The 27,381-nt window shown below is 43.5% G+C and overlaps 1 protein-coding gene across 1 annotated transcript in view; it reads right to left on the bottom strand.

Moving 5' to 3' along the window:
- The window catches only part of LOC124606694, a 209,928-nt gene that overhangs the window by 81,700 nt on the left and 100,847 nt on the right, over positions 1-27,381 (bottom strand). The window contains exons 4-5 of the mRNA XM_047138719.1: positions 19,773-19,944; positions 7,005-7,182 (exon numbers count right to left, since the gene is read on the bottom strand). Of these exons, the coding sequence (XP_046994675.1) occupies positions 7,005-7,182; positions 19,773-19,944 (350 nt within the window). The remainder of the gene's footprint in view (positions 1-7,004; positions 7,183-19,772; positions 19,945-27,381) is intronic.

The following is a 27,381-nucleotide window of genomic DNA, read 5'->3' as shown; positions in this document are numbered from 1 at the left end:
CAGTGTCTCTAATACCCAGTAGCACGCCCTCTCGCACTCATGCATGCCTGTATTCATCATGGCGTACTATCCACAAGGTCATCAAGGAACTGTTGGTCCAGATTGTCCCACTCCTCAATGGCGATTTGGTGTAGATCCCTCAGGTTAGTTGGTGGGTCACGTCGTCCATAAACAGCCCTTTTCAATCTAATGCATGTTCGACACGGTTCATGTCTGGAGAACATGCTGGCCACTCTAGTCGAGTGATGTTGTCATCCATGAAGACCAATGCCTTACCAATATGCTGCCGATATGGTTGCACTATTGGTTGGAGGATGGCATTCACGTATCATATAGTTGCTACGGCACCTTCCATGATCACCAGCGGCGTACGTCGGCCCCACATAATGCCACCCCAAAACAGCAGGGAACCTTCACCTTGGTGCACTCGCTGGACAGTGTGTCTAAGGTGTTCAGCTTGACTGGGTTGCCTTCAAACACGTCTCCGATGAATGTCTGTTTGAAGGCACATGCAACCTCATTGGTGAAGAGAACTTGATGCCAATCCTGAGTGGTCCATTGGCATGTTGTTGATCTGTACCACGCTGCAAGGAGTCGTGGTTGCAAAGATGGACCTCGTCATGGATGTTGGGAGTGAAGTTGCTCATCATGCAGCCTATTGCACATGACGTCCTGTGGCTGTACGAAAAGCATTATTCAACATGGTGGCGTTGCTGTCAGTGTTCCTCCGAGCCATAATCCATAGGTAGTGGTCATCCATTGCAGTAGTAGCCCTTGGGCAGCCTGAGCGAGGCATGTCATCGACAGTTCCTGACTGTCTGTATCCCGTCCATGTCCGAACAACATCGCTTCGGTTCACTCCGAAACACCTGGACACTTCCCTTGTTGAGAGCCCTTCCTGGCACAAAGTAACAATGCGGAAGCGATCGAACCGTGGTATGGTTGGACTCCCTCCTGGTGGAATGACTGGAACTGATCGGCTGTCCGATCCCCTCCGTCTAATAGGCGCTGCTCTTGCATGGTTGTTTACATCTTTGGGCAGATTTAATGACATCTCTGAACAGTCAAAGGGATTTTGTCTGATACAATATCCACAGTCAACGTCTATCTTCAGGGGTTCTGGGAATTGGGGTGATGCAAAACTTTTTTTGATGTGTGTATTATTTACATCAAGGTCGAAATTGAGCCTGACTGCGTAGTGATCTAGATGCGAGTAATCGGCTTAGGTGAACACATTTTATTCATCAGATGTTTTTGCCAGCCACCATAATCTGCCATAAGAATTGTAGAAGCATTCAAAGAAAGTCAACACTCAGTAGTGTGGAAGTTCCCCAATTATGCACTATTGGTTGGTGGTGACTTTAACCTACAAATATAGATTGGGACAGCTATGGACAAAATCTTGTGAAGTAGTTCTGAACACATTTGTCGAAAACTGTCTTGAGCAGCTAGTTCGACAATCCACATGCAATGGAAATGTTTTAGACCTTGGAGCTACAAACAGACCTGAGCTTATCGACAGTGTCAGTACAGAGGTAGGGATTAGTTATCATGAGGTCATGATAGTGCAGATGGTAACTTAATAAATCCATCAAGAAGGCTAGGAGGGTTTCTATGCTGGGCAGCACAGGCAAGCAGTTGTTAGCATCCTACTCAGACAATGAATTGACATCATTTAGTTCCAATATTATGGACGTAGAGGAATTATGAGCAACAAAATTTAAACTGAAAGCAAATCTGGAAAAGTGTGTGCCAAGTAACTGTTTTGAGGAGGGAAGACATAGAAAAAGCTTCTGTCTACAAATCAACACGGACTTAGCAAGCTTTGCTTGAGCAAATTTCAGCTTGCCCTTTCCTCACACAACACTGTGCGAATCATTGATGAAGAGGAACAGGCAGTTTCTTTATTCCTAGTTTTCTGCGTTTGACACAGTGGCCCACCACGGACTGTCTAAACATATGGAGTAGGCTCTTAGATTTGCGAATGGCTGGAAACATTTCTACGAGTAAGCAATAGAACCTAGGCGTTGTCCTCGACTGCCAAAATTCATCAGATGCAGGGATATTGTTAGGAAGGCCCTACGTAAGTGTGATAGGATCAATCTTGTTCCCCATATACATAAACGACCAGATGGATATGATCAGCAGCAATCTGCAACTGTTTGCTAATGACGCTATAATGTATGCTAAAGTTATCATTGAGTGATTGTAGGGGGATAAAAGATGAATTGGATAGAATTTTTATTTGGTGTGATGAATGACATCTTCCTTTGAATATTGAAAAATATAAATTAATGAAGATGAGTAGGAAAAACAATCCTCTGATGTTCGAATACAGTGTAAGTGATGTGCTACTTGACACAGTCATGCCTATTAAATATCTAAGCATAACTTGCAAAGCAACATGAAATGGAAAGAGCATGTAAGGTCGGTTGTAGGGGAGGCAAATGATTGACTTCAGTTAATTGGGAGAATTCTAGGAAAGTACAGCTCATCTATAAAGCAGACCATGTAAAGAATATTGGTAAGACCCAACCTTGAGTACTGCTCAAGTGTTTGGGATTCCCATCATATCGGATTAAAGGAAGAAATTGAAGCAGTTCAGGAGCATTCTGCTAGATTTGGTACTGGTAGGTTCAGTCAAGATGCGAGTATTATGGAAATGCTCGGTGAACTCTAATGGCAATCCCTCGAGGGAAGAAGGCGTTCTTTTCGCAAAACACTATTGACAAAATTTAGAGAAAAGGCATTTGGAGCTGACTGCAGAACAATTCTACTGATGCCAAAGTAGACTTCGTGTAAGGGCCGCGAAGAGAAGATAAGAGAAATTAAGTCTCGTATGGTGACATAGAGAGAGTCGTATTTCCTACACTCCATTTGTGTGTGGAACATGAATAGCAGTGGTACAAGGAACTCCTCGTCCATGCACCGTATGGTGGCTTGCAGAGTATGGACATGTAGAAGTATCATACAAGCTACAGTTACAATGATATCTCAGTACATATACTCCCTTGTATGTATTATTGATAAAAACCACCCTCTCTTCAAAACCAATAGCGAATATCATGTTCACAACACAAGGTTAAAAGAGGACTTTCATAGTAACCAGTCAAACTGTAGCCTTGCACAGAAAGGAGTAAATTATACAGGCATCAAAATTTACAATGCTCTACCCAGTGTCATCGAAAGTCTTTCTCCTGAAACACCAAAGTTCAAAAGCAAACTGAAAGGATACCTAATGCAAAAGCCATTCTATTCAATTAGTGAATTTTTGAGTGCAATTTTTTATTATACAACTGAGTTAGCCTTTCAATGTAAGCATAAATGTAAACTACTTGTTACTGTAGTGTTATATTGTTTCTCCAATACTTTACTTTGTTACTTTGAATTTGTACACATGTGTTAATTCTGATGTATGCGACATGCTTTTATTTCTTCTAGTGTTCCATGCTGTTAGTATAAGTCTTGTCATGAATTAACCATATTGTGTGCTGCTGTATTGTTAGCGTTGTAAAAATACTGACTCATTCCATAGCCTCGCAATTCCTTTGCTATCATGATCAACGTAACTCGCAATAAAATAAATAATAAATAAACATATCCTGTCTCTTTCAGTTCCATTTTCATTGCAAAGCCTTAATGTCTTTCAGTCCACTTTGTTTTCTAGTCCATTTATATTCCTCTCCTAGTAATTGCCATCAAACATTTCTCCACTGGTCACTTAGCAACTTTCAGTTACAGACTTGTTTCGACTTTCAGACAGAATTTTTCATTGCCATAAGTGAAAAGTGGTAAATCACACTGAATTCACCTTCCATTTCAGGGACATCAGAGTCCTTCTTTTAGCGACTACTTGGATTGCCAAAAACGCTTCAGATCATGGTTACCCTTCTAGTCATCAGTTTTGCTGCTCACCCAATCGTTCTCTTCAGCTGTCCTAAATACATGAACGCAATGACTTCTGTGACTTTATTATTTATTTATACTATTTTCTTCCCAATACTTTAATTGCACATAATTTAATGTTAGTGCATGAGTGTGCAATAAAGTTACGTACTAAGTAGTCACTGTATCCACAATTTATATGGGAATTTTTTCTTGTCATTGAAATATCCATAGCTGTGACCCTCACTTGATGCCTTGGTGAGGAGATTCGAAACTGATTTTTTTTTCTTTTTTGAAAATTACAGAGGCAATACCACAATCGCCAGAGATTGAGGTTAAAGTGGAGCAGACCATGTCTCCAAATACGCCGCAACTTGCAGCCACCAACATACACCGAGGTGACGAAAGTCATGGTATAGCGAAATGCACAAATACAGAAGCCTGTAGTATCGCGTACACAAGGCATAAAAGGGCAGTGCACTGCTGGAGCTAACATTTGTACTCAGGTGATTCATGTCTTCGGCGTGATTGTGGCTGCACGACGGAAGTAACGGACTTTGAACGCAGAATGATAGTTGGAGATAGAAGCATGGGACAGTCCATTTCGGAAATCGTTAAGGATTTCAATATTCAGAGATCCACAGTGTCAAGAATGTGCCGAGAATCCCTCATTTCAGGCATCACCTCTCACAGTGGACAACGCTGTGGCCAATGTCCTTCATGCAACGACCGAGAGAGCACCAGCGTTCGCGTAGAGTTGTCAGTGCTAAGAGAGAAGCAACACTGCGTGAAATAACCGCAGAAATCAATGTGGGACGTACGACGAACGCATCCTTTAGGACAGTGAAACGAACTTGGGCGTTAATGGGTTATGGCAGCAGACGACTGACGCGAGTACCTTCGGTAACAGCACGACATCGCCTGCATCTCGTCTCCTGAGTTCTTTAGCATATTAGTTGGATCCTAGACGACTGGAAAACCATGGTCTGGTCGAATGAGTTCCGATTTTGTGGTAAGATGTGACGGTAGGGTTCGCAGACACCACAAAGCCATGGACTGGAGTTATCAATAAGGAACTGTGCAAGTTGGTGGTGGCTTCGTAATGGTGTGGACTGTGTTTTCATGGAATGGACTGGGTCCTCTGGTCTAATTGAACCGATCACTGACTGGAAATGGCTATGATCAGTTACTGGGAGACCATTTGCAGCCGCTCAGTGGTGGAATTTTTATGGATGACAATGCGCTGTCACTGGGACATAATTGTGGTTTGAAGAACATTCTGGACAATTCGAAGGAATGATTTGGTCACCAAGATCGCCTGACATGAATTCCATCGATGGGACATAATCGAGAGGTCAGTTAGTCGACAAAATCCTGCACTGACAACACTTTCGCAACAACAGACGGCTCAATATTTCTGCAGGGAATTTCCAACGACTTGTTGAGTCCAAGCAACGTCAAACGGCTGCACTACGCCGAGCAACAGGAGGTCATATACGATATGAATCTCACGACCCGTTTTGGTCATGTCTAACTTACGCCGTTCTGATCTAATGGCCCACTAATTTGGTTCACACGCATAAGTGCACCTTTCAACAATATGGAGAGTGCACCAGTTATGATAAGTGCGTAATCGCGACTGCACATTTAGAAAGTGCAGCGATAATGTCGCTATACATTGTCGCCAGAGCCTCGGCTGCACAGAGCTTTTAACGCCGAGCAACTAGGCATCGGATCCCCATCTCAAAAACTGCGAGTTTTACGTGCTTTAGCTGGCCTTGATCTGCTGCCTGAACACTCAACTATGCTTGATAAGTTACCAGTTGGTATTTGCCCAATTGTGGTAAGGTAACACATCAAGACGTATCGTTGCAGGCGTTAGCAAGGAAGGCTGGCAGAGTTTCGATGTGTCTGAAGCGCCAGAAGGCGATAAAATGACGTCACGGAACGAGTGTTTAGCAGCAAGCGCCGCCATCAGTATCAAAGCGTATGACGAGTCTAGATGCGTCAATGCACAAGCGGAGAGTGGAACAGTTATAAGACCAAATGGCGCGTCTGAACTTGAAGCTATCAGCACAGCAATGTACATTCCGACGCCACTCTGAGCGAACTCCTGAGCATCGGGCAGAACGCCAGAAAGATGACTTGTGGAGATTTGAAACGACTGCCGACCAACGGTGCTGGTGGAGTCTGCACAGAATACCGTGGCCAGTAGATGCGCTACCGGCTGAGCATGAGTGGGGAGAGCAATAGTGAAAGGTGTAGGGGAAATGCCGAGCGATGGAGGGGAAGTGCCATGCTACATTGAAGCCCACACCCACATTTTTGCAGATATTAAGTGGAGCTCACTCATGCCCACACGTGCATGGTGACGATTCAAATAGATCTCTTGTCACGTCTGCTTTGGTTAGTATCTAAAACAAAAATTCCGCTGAATATGCAGGGATTTATTGGTTTAAATGGCTCTGAAGACTATGGGATTTAACATCTGAGGTTATCAGTCCCCTAGAACTTAGAACTACTTAAACCTAACTAACCTAAGGACATCACACACATCCATGCCTGACGCAGGATTCGAACCTGCGACCGTAGCAGTCGCGCGGTTCCGGACTGAAGCGCCTAGAACCGCTCGGCCACCGCGGCCAGCGCAGGGATTTATTATCACTTGAGTTGTTAACCTGTTGTAACTTTCAGAGGAGCGCCACGAGTGGCGAATTTTGAGTAAAACCTACACATTTCTCTTGTTGATATGTTAAAATTTGCTTTTTTTGCCAAAACACAGTAGAGTTTACACTGTGCCACTTCACTAACATGTTGTGCAGACGCAATTACGAAAGCATTCTGGAACAGTGATTTATTAAGTTGATTAAGTGAGGAACTGAGGAAATGTAACGCCAGTAGTTTATGATAAAGCGCATTCTCAGTACAAAACAAACGTTTAATGTCTCCAGTTTTGTTGTTCCCTAACCCAGAGCGTTTCTCGTTTCACCGGCTATCGATGATTACTAAAAATTACATTACGAGTATTCGGCATGAGTTTTCGACTATATCGGGAACGAATTGCGATCGAAAATTTTTAGGCTCTCGTTCAGCTCATCACGAGATCTAAATTAACTTACCTTCTTCAACTGCGTCAGAGTGCGGCAACAATGGTATTGATCAAGTTGTTTGAGCGTTGATTCTTTCTTTATTTCTTCCAGCACACAGCACAGTAAACCAATGTGAAACACAGGCAGTAAATCTCTCTCAATTTTAAATATTTCGCTCATTTTCACTTCAGAAACTTGTGGCCGACTTCTGCAAAAGTAAAACAAAATATAATGAAGTAAACAGTGGCCAGCAAATTGAGGTTTGAAAAGCATGTTGATATCTAAGCAAGAAAATAAGTTATGTTTATGTCACTGTACGAGATATTTCTTGCGTGGCGAGCAGCATACTGTTACTACAAATCGATGAAGTTTATCTTCTATCTAAGAGTCCTATGAGAATGCCTTACCTAATTATTGTCTTTCAATAAGTGCCTCTGTAAGACGCCAGGTCACGAGAAACGCTCGCCGGTGAAGTTTGCGGAAACCAGAGGGAACCTATTTGTAACGAGTTACCCTGCTGCGAGCGCAGATACAAACACAGCTTTCGCTAAGACACGAGGCTGGAGTGCAAAATGTGAACAGTCATGCACGCAGAAATGTATGTTTATACACTATCCTCCGTAAGTTTGGAAACACCATGTTGCGTATGGGAGCAATATGGGAGTGATAGTTGTGAGATATCGGTTGGAAGTCAGAATAGTATGCTCAAATAACGGTGAATAATGACACGGAATTGTACAGATAATTATTGTACATTTTGGTACATATTCGTATTGCTCAGTTTTATGTGAAATGACTTTACCTGTTCAAGGAGTTCTACTAAATGCGCAAGGTGGCACCAGTAGACGGTGCGACTGTGTAAAGATAAGGTGGTAGTTCCGTTTGTATGAAGGTAGGACATGCCGTGAAAGTAATCGAAAATGGCCCCAAAGTGCCAGATTCTTATGATTCACGGGTAAAGATAATCATTTTGCACCAAGAAGGCAACAGTGTCCGACAAATACGAAAGAAATTGAAGATTTCCATCAACAGAGTTGTCAGGACCTCACCGGTATCGAGATACAAGTTCCTACAGTATGATCACCGTCCTCACTCAGGAGCACCCAAGAAGATGTCAGAACGCCAGGAAAAGTGTTTGGTAGTGACTAGTAATCCTAAAAGATTCAAAACTGTCCGCTAACTGAAACGCGAATTGGCTATCGAACAATGCACAACTGGGGATACACCAGTCAGTGAGTCAACAGTGACACCGCACCTGAAAAAAACAACCTCCAGGATTATACAGGCTGATTCACGAATATATGCAAATATTTTAATATGTTATTCTACAAGTAAAACTAAAAATAAAAGGTCATATAAACATAGGTCTGCAAATGTTTAGTTGCTGCTAATAAAAGATTTTGCCTGAAATTTAGCAACTTCGCTAATATGAAGCCATCGCAAAACTGTACGAGGTTACAATAAAGCACGACTTCCATTTATTTTCTTGTTATTGGTGCAGAGAATCTAATAAAACATGTCCCAGACCTGTATCTGCAGTAGTTTCCCAGAAAATCCAGAGAAGCAAAGATTATTATACAAGTAAATGTGTTTCCTTTCCATTATGAATGTAGAAACGTTTTTGTCATTGTTGGCAATCGTTAGTGAGTTGTTTTAGTCGTTTCCTAACCTTGAAACGAGTTAGTTTTCTGTATTGTTAAGTGAAAGAACATAATTACAACAGTGTACTTAAGTGAAACCACATAGTATCTGTTGCAGTTTGTAGATTATTTATGAAATAGGAATGCCTTTCAAATTTACGACAGAGGAATACGCCGATATGGTGTTTATTTATGGCAAATGTATTGTGAAATTGTATGTACACTCTACAACTTCCTTAGCACTGAGCCTTGTTTTTTCCGGTTTAAGATGAATTCGTCTGTGCTATGGTATTAACAAAAGCAGATCGTCTGACACGTTCATACAGTTTCAGTTAACGTTATTACAATCATTTTTTTCAAAATTAAATTCTCTACAACTTCTGTTAAAAATTTTGTGCAATTGTCTGGAATTTAAAAAACAGATTGGGCCAAGTAGTTAATAAATTAAGACTTTTACGGAATTACTTCTTTGCTTCTCTGGATATTCTGGAAAATTACTGCAAATACACGTCTGGGACATGTTGTATTAGATTCATCAGATGAACAACAACAAAATACATGGAAATCGTGCTTTACTTTAACCTCGTACAGTTTTGCAATGGCTTCATATTAGAGAAGTTGCTAAATTTCAGGCAAAATCTTTTATTAGCCGTAACTCAGAAACTAAAAATTTGCGGACCTATATCTATATGAACTTTTTTCTTTAGTTTTACTTGTAGAATAACGTATTAAAATATTTGTATATCTTCGTGAATCACCCTGTATAGCATCAAAGAAACTGTTGTTGCGCCCTGTTAACAAGAGGAAAAGGTTTCAGTGGGCTACATCACGTTAACAGTGGACGGCAGGGGATTGGGAAAAAGTATTATTCACTGACAGATCCAGGTTCTAAATATCTGGAAGTAAACGCCGTCAATTCATACGCCGTTTACTCCAGGAACGCCTGAAACTTCAGTTCATAATTCCAACTGTGAAGAATGGAGCGGGTTCTGTGATGGTATGGGGGATCATTTGGAGGAAATAAAGTCAGATTAGGTGAAAGAAGTTGGAAAAATGAACCGAAAGGATTATTATGCCATTCTCCAGCGACTTGTCAGGACTGGTTTGCGGCTGATTGGGAAACAACAACAAGACAACAACCCGAAACATACATTCCGCTTGTTTCAGAACTATACAGAGTCTTTGGAGGTTCAGAAAATCTTGAAAACCTTGGAATGACATGCCCGGCACCCTGATTGCAACCCAGTCGAGCAACTATGGGATGAGTTGGATGGGAGGATCCGAAAACGGGGAATCGTGAGTGGGACACACTTGTGGGAGGACCTGCAGCAAGAAAGGACACTAAATTCCAACTAAAACCCTTGGCAAAACTGACCCATCGCATGCCGAGTTATGCAAAGCATTGTTTAAAGCAAAGGCTGGTTATTTTGAGGAATCTGAAATTCAATAGTTGCGTTTAATCATGTATTGTTTGAGCTTAATAAACATTTAGAAAACAATAAAATGCAATTTTATAACGTATTTCCATTCCATTGTCTATAACCGCTTGGTGTTTCCAAACTTATGGAAGGTAGTGTACATTGCTGGCCATGTAAATAGCAGCAGATTGTAGGCGACATGTGATGAATCTGAAAGTGGCAAGACTGGATATGCAAATGTTTTAACATTTCAGTGCGAGTGCACAAAGAAGACATGAGTAACGACATCTACAGTTTGTGTACAAGGAAAGATTATTCAAGGAGACCACACAGCAATCGGATTTTTGTATTTTTTATATTTATGGTATGTGAAGTTAAGAAGTCAAATATCAATATCCCAAGCAGTTCTAGGCAACACTGAAAAATTCTCGAAAGAGTCGACTTTGAACTTCCCCAAGCGCCTTTAATATTCCAAAAGAAAAAAAAAGTACAGATCATTAATACAGTAATTTTTCAGTAAGCATTATATTTGTTTATAAAATTATTGTTGCTGTAATCACTATGCAAACTTATCATTATCGATGAAAAATAGATATCACGTTTCAATAGGGTTCCATGCACAATAATATCCGTTTGCGATGAGAGAATTCAATAGCAGTTGTAAGACTGGCGTTAATAACTGTAAAACAACTTATCCGGTTTGTCTCCTTTTTCTAATTCGCTATAAGAAATTAAATCAAACTCATTGGAACACTTTAATTATGCAAAGACTGACAGCCACATAAAGAGTTACTACTTCTTTCACAACGTAGATTTACACATGAACAATGGGCGTAACGATGCAGAAATTCGATTAAAGAAAAACAAACAAAAATTTGTTCAGACCGTACAGTATAAACGAGCAAAACAGCGGGTCCTAAGCTAGTTAGTGTTATACAGGGTGTTCGGAAATTCCCGTTACAAACCTCTAGAACTTGTAGAGGGAGTGAGTATATAATATCCTGAATAGGAACCCATGTCCGGAAACATACCGTTTCCATTCTAAGATGTTTAACTCATCCACTTCTGCTTGAGGAGTTACATTAGGCGTAACGTAGTATAGTAATCAAGTAACAATTCGAAGGGAAACGTAACGGAATATCCATTTATCACTTAAGCACATTTTTTTGTTGTGGTGTGCGTACTGTAAGACCTTCGGTACACACACCATCAGATTATTTGACTTGTCGCTCTAACGAAGTAGGCGAGTGTCAGCAATATGTCTCTTGGTCTTATCGTGGCGTGTTTATCTTCTGCCGTTAGGTCAGACGATAGAAATGGCACTTGCACGCTTGGAGTAGCAGATTGACGGTGACCAACTTTAAACAGAACTTGATTAATTTTCACACACATTTATTAAAATAATAAAAAGCATAGATATTACGTAACTTGATTCTGGATGCTGTTTACAATTGACAATCTGAAGTTCCTTTGGTCTTGGTACGTTAATCTTATTCTCACATATCTCTGATACTTGACAAAGTGTCTATTCATTTATCTTCATGGCTATGTACAGGAATATGATAATCTTATTAGGCGCAGACTGAAACTTTACTATAGACTGGTGCAGACTAATGCAGAATGACTAATCGGAGGTCTGTACACTCGTTATAATTCCTCGAGCGTTTAGGTATCACTGCGCAAGTGTGATCCGGGAGGAGAAAAGGTTCTATGTTAGCAGAAATCTCATTGGCTGCGTTACATATTAATACGCGGATTGGTGGAAGCAGAATTTGGTCCGTCTCTAAGACAGCGCCATCTTGTAGTGCAGAGACGGACGAGCGCTGCGCCTGCGCTGTTGTGCTTAGCGGGCCGTGCTCTAGTAGGGAAAGTTGTGTACGTGCTGACTACGCGGAACTATGTACACAACATTTGTATTGACACTTAAACATTACCTGAGTCGTTTGTGGTATGTGTTTGTGCCATATCTCATTTGCCATCCTGTTTTCACTGTACTACCACCTCGTTATGTTAATTTCAATTACTGATGTCACTGAGTTGCCGCCTTGCCTGCCCGTGAGCGGCAGCAGCGGCCCTTATCGATATAAGCTCTGGCTTATTATCTTTGCTGACTGCTATTATTTCCCAGTTGTTGTGTGTTCAGAGTTAGTTCGGATCTGCTAGTGAGTTGGGAGGCGCTAGCAGTGCAGTTGGGACCTGGCAGAAGTTCAGTCGGGGCGCGGCTGCAGTGAGGTGCGGACTGCCACGCCTTGCCCGACGGTTGCCGAGACATATCACTTGAGTGCGGACCACCTTGGTTGGTCGGCGGTCGATCGCCTTGTCGGACGACGTGTATGTCGACCGGCGATCGCTTATGGGTTGTCTGCGTGTGCCGACTCGTGATTCGTTCTTGTTATTGCACAGTTGCTGCCGTTAGTATTGTCTAGTCATTCGTGCAAGTGCGCGTGAAACTGTGTGTAGCTTGTGATGTCGCATGCTCAGTTATTTTAGTGCTGTTTCCGTGATGATGTGTGGCAGTCGGTCGGTTGCTGTGGATCAGCCGGGAAATCTCCGCGCGGCACAGTGGGCCGGGCCCGCTGGCGGTCTCTACGCAGTGTCGGAGTGTGTGGGAGCTGTTCCGATTGCTACGAGGTTCGTGGCTCACCGGCCCAGGACATCAAAGTTGAGTGGTGATTTAATTACCGAAGGCAGACTTCATATTGTGCTATTGATTTTCATGGTTGGCTGTTGGGATTATTCCGGTGAGCAACAGCGAGTGTTTAAGTTGGCGAAAGTTTGGCCACCATCCGGTGGAGTTTAACTGTATATTTGGTTATCTGAAGTCTAAGTGCACTAGCGGAATTTTCTGCCTTGTGGCCGTTAGCGTTCCGGTTACCTGCCCTGGCCGCTGACGTAAAATTCAGGCAAAGTCCTTTCCTCACAGTGTAGTCGCTGTCCAACACATGTGTGTAGTTTTAACAGCTTATGCACACTTGGTTGTGGGCGGCTACGCCTTTTACGTTTTGGCTTTGGAGTTCCTTGTGCACTGGTCGGGTGGAAGGCAAATCGTCTTTTCGGTGGGTCCGCTGACTGTCTCTTGGTTGGGTTGCCGGCGGATCGGATACAGTTGCGCCGACTACCTGTCTCCCCTAAGCGAACGTTAATACACTCCTGGAAATTGAAATAAGAACACCGTGAATTCATTGTCCCAGGAAGGGGAAACTTTATTGACACATTCCTGGGGTCAGATACATCACATGATCACACTGACAGAACCACAGGCACATAGACACAGGCAACAGAGCATGCACAATGTCGGCACTAGTACAGTGTATATCCACCTTTCGCAGCAATTCAGGCTGCTATTCTCCCATGGAGACGATCGTAGAGATGCTGGATGTAGTCCCGTGGAACGGCTTGCCATGCCATTTCCACCTGGCGCCTCAGTTGGACCAGCGTTCGTGCTGGACGTGCAGACCGCGTGAGACGACGCTTCATCCAGTCCCAAACATGCTCAATGGGGGACAGATCCGGAGATCTTGCTGGCCAGGGTAGTTGACTTACACCTTCTAGAGCACGTTGGGTGGCACGGGATACATGCGGACGTGCATTGTCCTGTTGGAACAGCAAGTTCCCTTGCCGGTCTAGGAATGGTAGAACGATGGGTTCGATGACGGTTTGGATGTACCGTGCACTATTCAGTGTCCCCTGGACGATCACCAGTGGTGTACGGCCAGTGTAGGAGATCGCTCCCCACACCATGATGCCGGGTGTTGGCCCTGTGTGCCTCGGTCGTATGCAGTCCTGATTGTGGCGCTCACCTGCACGGCGCCAAACACGCATACGACCATCATTGGCACCAAGGCAGAAGCGACTCTCATCGCTGAAGACGACACGTCTCCATTCGTCCCTCCATTCACGCCTGTCGCGACACCAGTGGAGGCGGGCTGCATGATGTTGGGGCGTCAGCGGCAGACGGCCTAACGGTGTGCGGGACTGTAGCCCAGCTTCATGGAGACTGTTGCGAATGGTCCTCGCCGATACCCCAGGAGCAACAGTGTCCCTAATTTGTTGGGAAGTGGCGGTGTGGTCCCCTACGGCACTGCGTAGGATCCTACGGTCTTGGCGTGCATCCGTGCGTCGCTGCGGTCCGGTCCCAGGTCGACGGGCACGTGCACCTTCCGCCGACCACTGGCGACAACATCGATGTACTGTGGAGACCTCACGCCCCACGTGTTGAGCAATTCGGCGGTACGTCCACCCGGCCTCCCGCATGCCCACTATACGCCCTCGCTCAAAGTCCGTCAACCGCACATACGGTTCACGTCCAGGCTGTCGCGGCATGCTACCAGTGTTAAAGACTGCGATGGAGCTCCGTATGCCACGGCAAACTGGCTGACACTGACGGCGGCGGTGCACAAATGCTGCGCAGCTAGCGCCATTCGACGGCCAACACCGCGGTTCCTGGTGTGTACGCTGTGCCGTGCGTGTGATCATTGCTTGTACAGCCCTCTCGCAGTGTCCGGAGCAAGTATGGTGGGTCTGACACACCGGTGTCAATGTGTTCTTTTTTCCATTTCCAGGAGTGTATTTCAATTGCAGACCGACCCCCGGAAACTTCTGAGCGCCGCTGGCTGTACTGCCTTTCCTTATTGGTGTTGGATTGTGTATTTTAATGGCTTATAGCCGATGGTTTGAATTTGTATGCTTTTAGTTGGGTTTTAAATAATGGGCCTATAGCTGCTTTAAAATTTAAATTCCTTACTTGTTAAATCTTAGATTGTTTGGGTCTTCAGCCTGTGTAAAATATTGTTTAAAGATCGAGCTTTGGGCCTTCTACCAACTAAAAATTATTTTAGTTGTTTCAAGTAATCTGCCTCCAGCCGTTCATAAATTAAAGTTCTTGTCCTTCAAGTATCAGACTGTGTGGAGCCTTCAGCCTAATTGAAGATAAGGCCTTCTGCCTTGTGTTTCTTTTAAATTAATTTTACCTGCAGTCTTAAATCATGGGTCTTCAGCCGTCTTTAAATGAAACTTGTTTGCTTTTGAAGTGTTAGATTTGTTGAGCCATCAGTCAAGTTACAGAACTTACTTACGTGAGGCCTTCTGCCTTCTAAATATTCTATTTTGAGTCTGAATTTTAAGTTAATGGCTTTCAGCCGTTTTTAAATTTAAGTGGTTGGTCCCTTAAGGCACAAGATAGTGTGGCATATTCAGCCGATAACTTTTGCTGTGTTATTTTGGCAACCAAATGAAGGTACATGTTTGAGTGTAACTGACAGCCCCTTTTTGGCCCCTTTCCACAATTCCAACTACCTGCTCTGTCCTGCGGACTTAAGCAGGGCGTTTCATTACGTGTTTACGTTATTCCAAAACAAAAAAAGAATCCAGCATACTGTACGTACAGAACAGTACTGATGCATTACAACAGCGGCTCGATGTGGCGACCACCAATTTTGTTAGTGTACCTACAAAGCAGTGGCGGATACATATGGGTCGGGGGGGGGGGAGGCGCCCCCCCCCCTGCGGGGCCGCTCGCATTGCCACCCGCCCCCGCCCCCCCCCCCTCCCCCTCAGTCAGCCCGCATGCTGTTCCGTAGTTTCGTCAGTCGACTCGACTGAATCGAGTAGTTGTACTTTCCTATGAAGCACGCACGTCTGCACCATCGTGTTTTATACGTTTCTGTTTGGCACATAGATAGCTAACACATACCTAAGAGAAAAGTCGCAGCCATTCTAGTGATCTCGATACGTTATTCCGTTTGGCATTTGTTCGAGCAAAATCACGAATATTCTACTGCTTTCTTGTACAGAGTGCCGTCGATACTTAGCGTTATAAATACGGACTATTCGCCGAATAGGAAGTTATTTTACATTCAAAAGCAGAAATATTAAGACAGATGAATGAATAAGTAAAAAGTCCTAGTTGCAGCAAGTGCAAGCGCGAAGATTAGACAAGAGTGACGAGTGATCAGTTGATTATGAAATATTAATAATAGTAATTCATAGTAATTTCTCAGAAAAAAATATTGTTACGAGACTTGTGACAATATTTTTACTAATAGCTTAACAATAGTTTCCCATACCTAACTCGTAATACTATTGATGCATATATCTCCGATAATAGTGACTTTCGAGAAGATTCCTATAAACGCCTTGTTACTATATAGGCCCTATATCGAATGCACTAGAAGGGAACGGCTTAGCTCTGTTGAACACTCAACCTGGCACTGATTGTCCTATTGACGATGTAATTAACCAATTTGCCAGGAAGAATAGGCGCACAGAATTCATCATTTACGGAAGAGTACTACAATTCTAACTTTTTTGTATCATACGATGGCATTGTCTTGTATATGTGTATAATCAGTTGAAATAAAACTTTCTTAAACTTTGCATGTGAGTTGATTATTTTTTTGTTACGGTAAAAGTACAGGTAGCTCAAGATATCTTTAGTGTCACCTCCTTGAGGTTTTTCTGTATCCGCCACAGCTACGAAGCATGTTCTGGTACACACTCTACATCCCACATGGTGTCTCCTCAATTTCTAGTGCAACGACCAGAACTCGTGCCAGCAGATCTTATTCTTTCTCTATAGGAGTCTCGTAATTTAAACTTCGCATAAATTGTGATAAATAGATGTTTCGCTATGTTTCCTTCCGAACTGTTGCCTATTACACGTAATTGTACTGCGTCACGCCTAATTCAATTCCTCAAACAACAGTGTATGAGTTAAAAATCTGAATTGAAACCGTCGTAGAAAGTAAACGGTAAGTTTCCGGACATGGGTTCTTAATCAAAATATTATGTACTCACCCGCACCTACAAGACGTAGAAGTTTGTAACGGGAATTTACGAGCTCACTGTATACATATGCAGGGTATCCCACAAATGTTGCAACAAACTTGGAGGGGTTGTAGATCGTTATCTCGAGGAATAAATCGAGAATAGGAACACGTGCCCGGAAACGTCATCCATCGACACTACAGAGCGTCGAAATTTTAGCCACCAGCATCTGCCATTATGCCACCACTTAGAGAGAAAACGTGACTTTGTACGTTGACGGACCGCAGGCGGAATGATTCACAATGGTTGTTACTCAGTGATCGCGAGAGATCGTCAGTGGGGAATATGGAGCTAGCTGCTGCGTAGCCACGTCGTGTCCCCTATGAATGTTTAGTTGCCTCTGTGGGCAATGGTTCCAGGAGAAAAATAAACTACGCTTGGAACCTGTGTCTGAAGTTGTCATCCACACAGGCGACAGAGTATCGCATTCACAGGAGGCAAGGCCTGTCTATACAGCAGCTATCACTATCTTCTCCACTGGCGATCGTTGTGATCAGTAGTGATCTCTGAACACCAAACGACATTGCGAGACGTTACGCCTTACGTTCCGTCTACGTTCCGTCGGCGTACAAAGTCATGTCTGCAGCCGAAAGGGTGATCTATTAGAAAGCGCCGACGCCTGTATCTTTGACGCTCCGTAGTGTCGCTGTATGACATTCCGGACATGGGTACCTATAGTCGATTTGCTCCTCAAGACGCCCTCTACAACCTACTGAAGTTCGTCGCAACATTTCTGGAACACGCTGTATAGTACATGAGATTCTACTGTGACCTACAAATGTTTATTTTATATATTTGTGATGGTAGTGCTTCCTGCTTTTAGGATGCTGTATTTTATCCGTGTCACATACACTTAGCACTAACTTCTCACAAAATTGGATCTGAAGATGGTTGACTTTTTAAACTGAAATAAATTGAAATTACGGATCTAATTTCTGATACCTAAATGTGATCTAGACAATTAATATATATATATATATATATATATATATATATATATATATATATTCCCTTCCAACACGTGCAAAAGTGTTATTTAAAAGCTGACCAATGCCTGTATCGTTGTCGCTGATTTATAGTGAAAGTTGGCATGCAATAGGGATAATTTACTCTGACTCCCTCTGATATCTTACGGAGCATGTTGACCGTTTCTATGGATACCCACTGACATATCTGGTGAGTGCAATGGGAAAGAGCGGAATGTTACAGATGCTTTAGAAGAACAAAGCATGTTACTGTGTGTACGGGCGCGAGAGTCGATGTCAGACACTACTGAGTCTTTTTCTGTTCCCTCAGATCCAGAATCTTACAGTATTTCAAAACTTACATGTTCTGTCTGGACTCTCAATGGTTTCATTTACCTCACAATCGCTATTTCGACGTTTGTGCCATTTCCAAATGATAAGTAAATCGTCATGAACTTCGTCAATACATATTTTTTGCAATTAAGACGACACCGTACTCGTGAATATGATTAGAACGTTACTGTTTTTGAGGCTTATTCAATCCCATGGCCGGCCGCTGTGGGCGAGCGGTTCTAGATGCTTCGGTCCGGAACCCCGCTGCTGCTGCGGTCGCAGGTTCGAATCCTGCGCACCAGTCATTGCCCAGCACTGATTGGTGTACTGCACTCTGTCCCATCTTTCCGTTGTTGCATTCCGAGGTAGTCGATTGCGACGTCTGTTGCCAAAACGTGTTTGCCAGTGGAACCTAACACTGTGTTTTTCCGGTTCCTGGTTCTTCACTTGAGATGCGGTACACGGAAATCCCAGTGCCTGCACGTACTATTGTGCACCACTGGCCGGGTGCCATTTTATATATACATAGAGGGCGAAGAAAAATTCGCACACTCGAACTTGCTCATATATTGGCGATACAAAAATGTCTCACAAAATTTCGTCCTGCGCGTATTTCAGACAGTAAATGGACGTTAAAGGTTGGCAATCTGGCAACACTGTAATCACATGTATAGTAACTACCTCTGTCAGCAAACAGAGCAGTGCTGTGTGGTTGGTGCAGTAGGCAGTGTTTGGGTTGGTATGCAGGAGGTGGAGGTTTCGATTTTGATTCGAGACATATTTGTTTTTATTTGCTAAAAGTAGTCTGCGTGGTACGGTATCTGGCATTTTAATCGACATACAGTGATTACAGTGGGTCTTCCACAAAACATTTGCAGTTACGTACTACGAACACAGAAATGGAAGTATAATCGTTTTCATTTGTCAGCTTTTGAAGAACACTTTTGCACGTCTTGGACGCGAATTGTTTCGTGTCCCTGCAGATACTAGATTCCCAACCTGTTTTCTGTGAACCCCCCCTCAATCGTCCCATCGAAATAATTTGCAAAGCACGTTGCTCCGGCGTATCTTGAATGTGAGATGGCCGGATCTTTGGAGGGAGACAAATCAGCAACCAATCAATATACAAATCAAGGAAAGAAAGTGGAACTGGATTTGGCATTTGAGAAAACTAATGGAGCTGTTGAAAGGATGGCGCTGGATTGGAACCCTCAAGGAGTTAGAAAACGTTGTCGTCCCAAACAGACCTGGAAAAGGACGATCGATAGAGAAGATGCAGAGGATGGAAAAACCTGGAATGAAGTGAAGATACTTGCTAGAAATCGCTCAGGTGGAGGAATTTCGTCACGGCGCTATGTTCCAGAGGGAACGACCGGAACTAAGTCGTCACGTTGCTAGCCCTGGCGACGCAAGGCGCTAACTGATTGTAATGGACCTGAACGTGGCAAGAATAACAGTCGGTATTAATCGATAATACTGTTTACTGTTGGAAACATGTCAATATTCTTAAGTACCTTGCTCAGTTTTTCGATGGTACCCAAATGTTTAACAGATGTAGGTTGACTTTCATGTGTTTATAAAAATTTCCGGTTATGTAATAAAGGTAAAGTCACTTACACATTTCTCTGGAAAATCATTTCTCTCAGTTTCTGGAGATCTCTGCAGTATGTAATGTAAACTTCATATTTATCCATATATTTCTGATAGGTGATATATATGCCGCTGAAATTTTTCTTTTCCTTCCAAAGACAATTCAGCTCGTGCAACAGGACATCAGAGTTCTTCTTGACTGAAATAAAGTGTTTTGTGTTGATTACATAGAAGCAGCAACTTGTTATAAATAAAGTATCTCAAAATAACAAGAACGACATTAAATTTGTGCAAGATATATGGGGCTAATTTAGTACTGATTATATAGCAACATTTTCAGTTTTTTAAGCCTCGCCTTGCTTGTCTGAAACCAGTAGTATTTTTGTTTATTAATGATGAAACGTCTGTGCTGGAAGCTCTGTGTATAACGTAGTAGTCTCATATCTGGACGAGCATAGTGATCATATTTTTTATCGAAGGTATTTACTCTACAAACAATTTTTCTTCTGAAAAGAAAACAACACATTACTTACATGAAACGTATTTGGAGTTGCGAATACCCACAACCATTAGTTGTATAAGTGAATGTCGACAGTGAAAATTTGTGGCGGACCGGGATTCAAACCCGGATTTCCCGCTTTACGTGATTCTTTTTTTTAAATCTCATTTTGTTCGCTTTCGTTCGTTGTATCTGCTCGGGGCGGACGTCGTAAGACACCCCTTTTAGTTCGTTGTTGATCGGTGAACTCAGTTCTTTTATCACAGAGGGCAGCTAACCCTCTGACCGAACACGCTGAGGTACTGTGCCGGCACCATTAGGCAATCCGTGCACGACCCACGGTCGGACGCAAACTTCAATATGTCGTTGTTCTGCGTAACAACCTGTACTCGTGGACACACTGTGTAATTCCTGTACAGGCGAGACATTTTAACTGAAAATCGCAATGCTCCTTCGGAAATACAGGCCCTCGACTCTCAACAAAAATGTCCTTCCTGGACCGAAATATACGTAGCGTACGAGTGCAGGTTGTGGCAGACGGACGACGAGAAATAGAAGTCTGGGTGTGGTCGCGATTCCTGCCCTGACAGCCGAAGCTGTTGAGGCGACCGCTCACGTAAAGCGGGACATCGGGACATCGGGACAGCTGGGTTCGAGTCTCGTCCCGGCACACATTTCCGCTGTCGACACTCCCTTATACAGCTGATGGTTGTTCGTTTTCGCAAGTGCGAATTCATTTCATAACAGCTGCAGTCGCCGCAGTCCCCGTTAGGCCTACGGACAAGCATGCACGTCCGAAGGAACATTACATCGAAATTCTGAACATCAAAGGCACTGGAGTATCGCACACATTATTTATTTTTCGCAAAAGAGCATTCTGCTCATTTTCCTTCCACATCTAATTCTGTTCCTTATACAGGGTGGTCCATTGATCGTGACTGGGCCAAATATCTCACGAAATGAGCATCAAACGAGAAAACTACAAAGAACGAAACTCGTCTAGCTTGAAGGGGGAAACCAGATGGCGCTATGGTTGGCCCACTACATGGCGCTGCCATAGGTCAAACGGATATCAACTGTTTTTTTTTTTTTTTTTTTTTAAATAGGAACCCCCCTCTTTTATTACATATTCGTGTAGTACGTAAGGAAATATGAATGTTTAAGTTGGACCACTTTTTCGCTTTGTGATAGATGGCGCTGTAATAGTCACCAACATATGGCTCACAATTTTAGATGAACAGTTGGTAACAGGTAGATTTTTAAATTAAAATACAGAACGTAAGTACGTTTGAACATTTTATTTCGGCCGGCCGAAGTGGCCGTGCGGTTAAAGGCGCTGCAGTCTGGAACCGCAAGACCGCTACGGTCGCAGGTTCGAATCCTGCCTCGGGCATGGATGTTTGTGATGTCCTTAGGTTAGTTAGGTTTAACTAGTTCTAAATTCTAGGGGACTGATGACCTCAGCCGTTGAGTCCCATAGTGCTCAGAGCCATTTTATTTCGGTTGTTCCAATGCCATACATGTACCTATCTGAACTTATCATTTCTGAGAACGCATGCTGTTACTGCGTGATTACCTGTAAATACCACATTAATGCAATAAATGCTCAAAATGATGTCCGTCAACGTCAATGCATTTGGCAATAGGTGTAGCGACATTCCTCTCAACAGCGAGTAGTTCGCCTTCCGTAATGTTCGCACATGCATTGACAATGCGCTGACACACGTTATCAGGCGTTGTCGATGGTTCACGATAGCAAATATCCTTCAACTTTCCCCACAGAAAGAAATCCGGGGACGTCAGATCCGGTGAACGTGCGAGCCATGGTATGATGCTTCGACGACCAATCCACGTGTCATGAAATATGCTATTCAATACTGCATCAACAGCACGCGAGCTATGTGTCGGACATCCATCATGTTGGAAGTACATCGCCATTCTGTCATGCAGTGAAACATCTTGTAGTTACATCGGTAGAACATTACGTACGAAATCAGCATACATTGCATCATTTAGATTGCCATCGATAAAATGGGGGCCAATGATCCTTCCTCCCATAATGCCGCACCATACATCAACCCGCCGAGGTCGCTGATGTTCCACTTGTCGCAGCCATCGTGGATTGTCCATTGGCCAATAGTGCATATTATGCCGGTTTACGTTACCGCAGTTGGTGAATCACGCTTCGTCGGTGAACAAAACGCGTGGAAAAAATCTGTCACCGTCCAGTAATTTCTCTTCTGCCCACTAGCAGAACTGTACACCACGCTCAAAGTCGTCGCCATGCAATTCCTGGTGCATAGAAATATGGTACGGGTGCAATCGATGTTCATGTAGCATTCTCACCACTGACATTTTTGAGATTCCCGATTCACGCGCAATTTGTCTGCTAGTGATGGGCATCATCATTTGTTGCAGGTCGTGGTTGACGTTTCACACGTGGCTGAACACTTCCTGTTTCCTTAAGTATCGTAACTACCCGGCGAACGGTCTGGACACTTGGATGATGTCGTCCAGGACACCGAGCAGCATACATAGCACACGCCCGTTGGGCATTTTGATCACAACACGGTATCGACCTTTTCCGCAATTGGTAAACGGTCCATTTTAACACGGGTAATGTATCACGAAGCAAATACCGTCCGCACTGGCGGAATGTTACGTGATACCACGTACTTATACGTTTGTGACTATTACAGCGCCACCTATCACAAAGCGAAAAAGTGGTCCAACTCAAAAATTCATATTCCTTTACGTACTACACGAATATGTAATAAAAAATGGGGGTTCCTATTTAAAAAATACGCAGTTGATACCCGTTTGACCTATGGCAGCGCTATCTAGCGGGCCAACCATAGCGCCGTCTGGTTTTCCCATTCAAGCTAGACGAGTTTCGTTCTTGGTAGTTTTTTCGTTTGATGCTTATTTCGTGAGATATTTGGTCCGGTCACTATCAATGGACCATCCTCTATATACTTACATAGATTGCTAAGGCTAGGGATTGTAATATGACGCTACGGTAACCATATTCTGATTTGCTGAAGCATTATGATCGTCTGCTTAATACCGTGTTGATCCCCCTTTGGAACTGAATACAGCAGCGATTCTGCGCGGCATGGAAACGATAAGTCCTTGCTAGGTTTCCGGAGGTATGTGGCGCCAGATGTCTCCGCATGGATCACCCAATTCCTGTAACTTTCCGGTTGGTGGTTCCTGGGCACAGAGCTGGCGCCTGATAGCGTCCCAGACGTGTTCCATCGGATTTGGTGGCCACGACATTAAAGTGAATTCACAACCATGCTCGTCAAACCACTGCGGCACCATTCTGGCCTTGTGACATGCGAAGTGATATTCTGCTGGAAGAAGCTCTCGCCGTCGGAGAAAACATCAAGCGTGAACAGCGTAAGTGGTTATCAGCTTCTTGCCTGCCTGAAACGTTTGGGACCAGCGGGTTTCTAATTATGGTTTGACTGCAGCGCAGTGGCCTTTATGGCAGACTGAAACGCGGTTTTCGTGAAATTTCCAGAAATTTGGAGCTCATTTTATTAAACTACCTCGTGTATTTTAAGGACTGTAATACAGATTTTGAATCCGATGGCATAAAAAGGTTATGGAACCGATAATGGCAGCCAAATTTGAGAGCCTTTCGTATCACTATCATCTCCGCAGTAAAAACAGAACAGTCTAGGGGGGGTTCAAATTTGCACTTCTGCTTGGGGGCTAAGAATGCACACCCAATTTCTAACGAGATTATTTTATCGAGAACCATCAGTATACAACAAAGAGTAACGTAAGCTGTGAATTCAGTGACAAATAAATATTTTCGCCAAATAAAAAATAAAAAAAAGTTATGTTGGACGTAGAATGGAATTTCAGTAGTAAGGCGTTCGCGGATGCTGACTACATTGTCCCAACACATGCAGGCAGGCAGCAAAACTGTGCCGTCAAGTTTCTTCTGTGCATGCTTAGCACCTTTGTGACGTATGACGCATCCGTAATCTACGAATGACCGGACTGGGCCCTGCTACATGAGCAAAGGAATGTAAAGCGCCGCACCCCACAAAGTTCTAACGACAGTTCTCATTACGTTAATATTGCTTTCCATTTTATTGTTAATGTGAAATATACGAAGTGTGATCAAGAAGTAACGGGAATTTTTGTTTTTCTTAAAGAATCTTTATTTATTCATCAACATCGTCCCTTTCAAAATAAACCCGCTCAGATATAACACACTGGTGCCAGCACTTTCTCCAACCATGGAAGCACTTCTGGAACTCACTTTTTGTTACCGTGTTCAACTACTTCAGCATTTCTGTTTTTATGTCATCAATGGTAGCTAAACGACATCCTTTCATGGTTCTCTTCAGCCTCGGGAATAGAAAGAGGTCATAGGGGGCCATGTCCGGCGAACACGATGGCTGAGGCAACATAACAGTTTTGTTTTTGCCAAAAACCCACGAACAAGCATTCAGGCGTGAACGAGGGCATTATCGTGATTCAATTTAGGCGAGTGGTTTTGTCACAATTCCGGTCGTTTTCTTCGAATGGCTTCACGGAAATGGTGCATAACTTTCATGTATTTTCCTTATTCGCCGCACGACCATAAGGAAGGAAATCATGATGCACTATGCCATTTTAAACGAAGCAAACAGTGCGAATCTTCACATGTGATCGAATGCATCGAATTCTTTTCCGTCTTGGCTCTTCAAGCAGTTTTCATTGGGACAATTGTGCCTTGGCTTCGACGTCACACCTGTATAAACCATATTTCTTCACCTGTTATAACGAATTTCTGGATTGTTGTCGACTTCGTTCAGCAATTCCTGTGCGATTTCTACTCGACATCGTTTAGGTCGAAATTCAAAAATTCCGGAACAAACTTTCCTGCTACACGTTTCGTACCCTAAACATCGGAAAAAATTGCCTGGCATGAGCCAAAGGATATGCCGCCGTCATGAGCAACCTCTCTGGTGGTGATTCAGCGGTTTTTGAGATCCATTTTCTTTACTTCTTCCACAATGCTTTTTAGTAATTTTGTACTAGGGCGTCCAGCGCGGTCGTCGCTTTCAAATTCTTCTCGACCCTCTTTGAAACGTTTATACCACTCATAAACTCTTGTCTTATTCATAGTAATGTCGTTAAAAGCCCCAATCAGCATTTTGAGTGCGGTGCTGCACTTTATTTCATTTCCAACCAAAATTTAATGCAAATTATTTGACTTGTCTTTATCGAAAGTAAAAATTCGCCGAGCACTCGAAAATACATATAACCTTGCAGACTGTCTACAATAAGCTAAATACTCGTAATAACTGAAAATGCAAACATACATCAAGAACATGTGTACCAACAAGACAAAAAAATTGAAAATCGGATGCAGAAGGCCCGCGAAAATAAAAATAAATTCCCGTTACTTTTAGAGCACATTTCGTATGATCAGACCACGTAGGTTTGTAACTCGCTGTGGTGAAAGCAATATTTATCCGCATTCATTATCGGAATCTTAGAGTTTCACAGAATAGTGGTCTGCGTGGTCTTTGGGCGGAATGCGGAGGAATTTTATGGTCACAGAAGTACATCCAGCACACTGTACACTAAAGACCAAGTTGTTACCCCCATTTGGCACATTTTCGCTTCCTGTTGTGTTACGGAATCATCTTCTGGGGAACATAAACAACGTGTAGAGTAGATAACAGTATATCTTGCAGAGCTCTTTCTAAAGGAATCTGGATTTATCACTCTCTCTTCTCAGTATATTAACCTCTTAATGTTTTTTGTTGTCGACAGAAAAAGTCACTTTCATTTGAACCGCGATTCCCAAAGTTGGAATACAAGGCACAATAACAGTTCTCTGGTTGGTATTGCCTTCTTGTCTATGGCTCAAATTAGAGTAATGTTTTATGGCACAGAGGTATTCGGTAAGTATCAAATTGTTATGGCTTTCGTGGCCTCTTGTTGACGAATTGCCTATTGGCTTCTCTCTCGGTTTTTCCGGTCGACTTTTTTTTATGATTTGTTTCTGGCGTTTCACCAGCACGAGTGGTTGTCATTGTCAAAGCTTCCCCCCCCCCCCCCCCCCCCCCCCGACCGATTTTGGTGGACTGGAATCGATCTCGCGGCCGCAGATTGTATGTGTCTGGCGCGTCAAGGTCGGAAGACTTTTCTGTGGTCATTCCCGTTGCGGTTATCCCCTTGCTAGCTCCAACGGTCGTTCGCTGCACGACAAGAATCCAGGATCCGTTCACCTTGAGGCTTTCCTCCTTCTTGTTGAAGCTATTGACATATTTGTGTATTTCTGTAGCTCTCCTGAACAAGCGGGTGTGATAGCCCTTGTCTACAGCAAGAACTTCCGTGTCGGCAAATTTTACCATGTGGTCGGCATGACTGAAACTTTCGTAACGCGAGGAAGACAAATATGCGAGCCTCAGCACCTCAGACTCGAGATGCAATACCTGGAAAGCGTTCTGAGGAGCGCTGGGTACTCCACTAACTACATAACAAGTGTCACAGTCGGAAAAAGAAATGTCAGAAGCAGCCTTTCTGCCATACATTCCCATAGTGACAGACAGAATCGGCCGCATTTTGCATGGAGTATTTACAAACCGATAAAGAAGACCAAACAGTGTCTCAGATCGGCAAAGGAGAAAAGGGACCCACTTGTAATGTTGGGAACACACCGTATACCATGAACATGTGGAAAATTATATGTTGGAATCACTGGACTATCAGTGAACACCGGGATCACTCAACACAGGGCCATTGTAGCTGGAGAAGGTGGAGAAATCGGCCGTGGCGGAGCACGCGCTTTGTGAGACCGACCACATAGCGAAATTCGCCAATACGGAAGTTCTTGCTGTAGAGAAGAGCTATCACACCCGCTTTTTCAGGGGAGCTATGGAAGTACACAAACATGACAATGGTTTCAGCAAGAAAGAGGATAGCTTCAACGTGAACGCATCCTGGATTCCCGTCATGCATCGAACAATCGTTGCAGGTATCAAGGGGAGAACCGTAGCCGGAATGACCACGGTAAAAGCCTTGGACGTTGGCGCACATAATATGTGGCCGCGAGCTCGACTCCTGTGCACGACCAGTAATGGAGGGCAAAGCTTTGACAATGCCAGCCACTCGTGCTGGCGA

This window comes from Schistocerca americana, chromosome 3, assembly GCF_021461395.2.
Source record: "Schistocerca americana isolate TAMUIC-IGC-003095 chromosome 3, iqSchAmer2.1, whole genome shotgun sequence".
In the NCBI taxonomy this organism is placed as follows: domain Eukaryota; kingdom Metazoa; phylum Arthropoda; class Insecta; order Orthoptera; family Acrididae; genus Schistocerca; species Schistocerca americana.
This window is presented reverse-complemented; position numbering and strand designations above follow the sequence as displayed.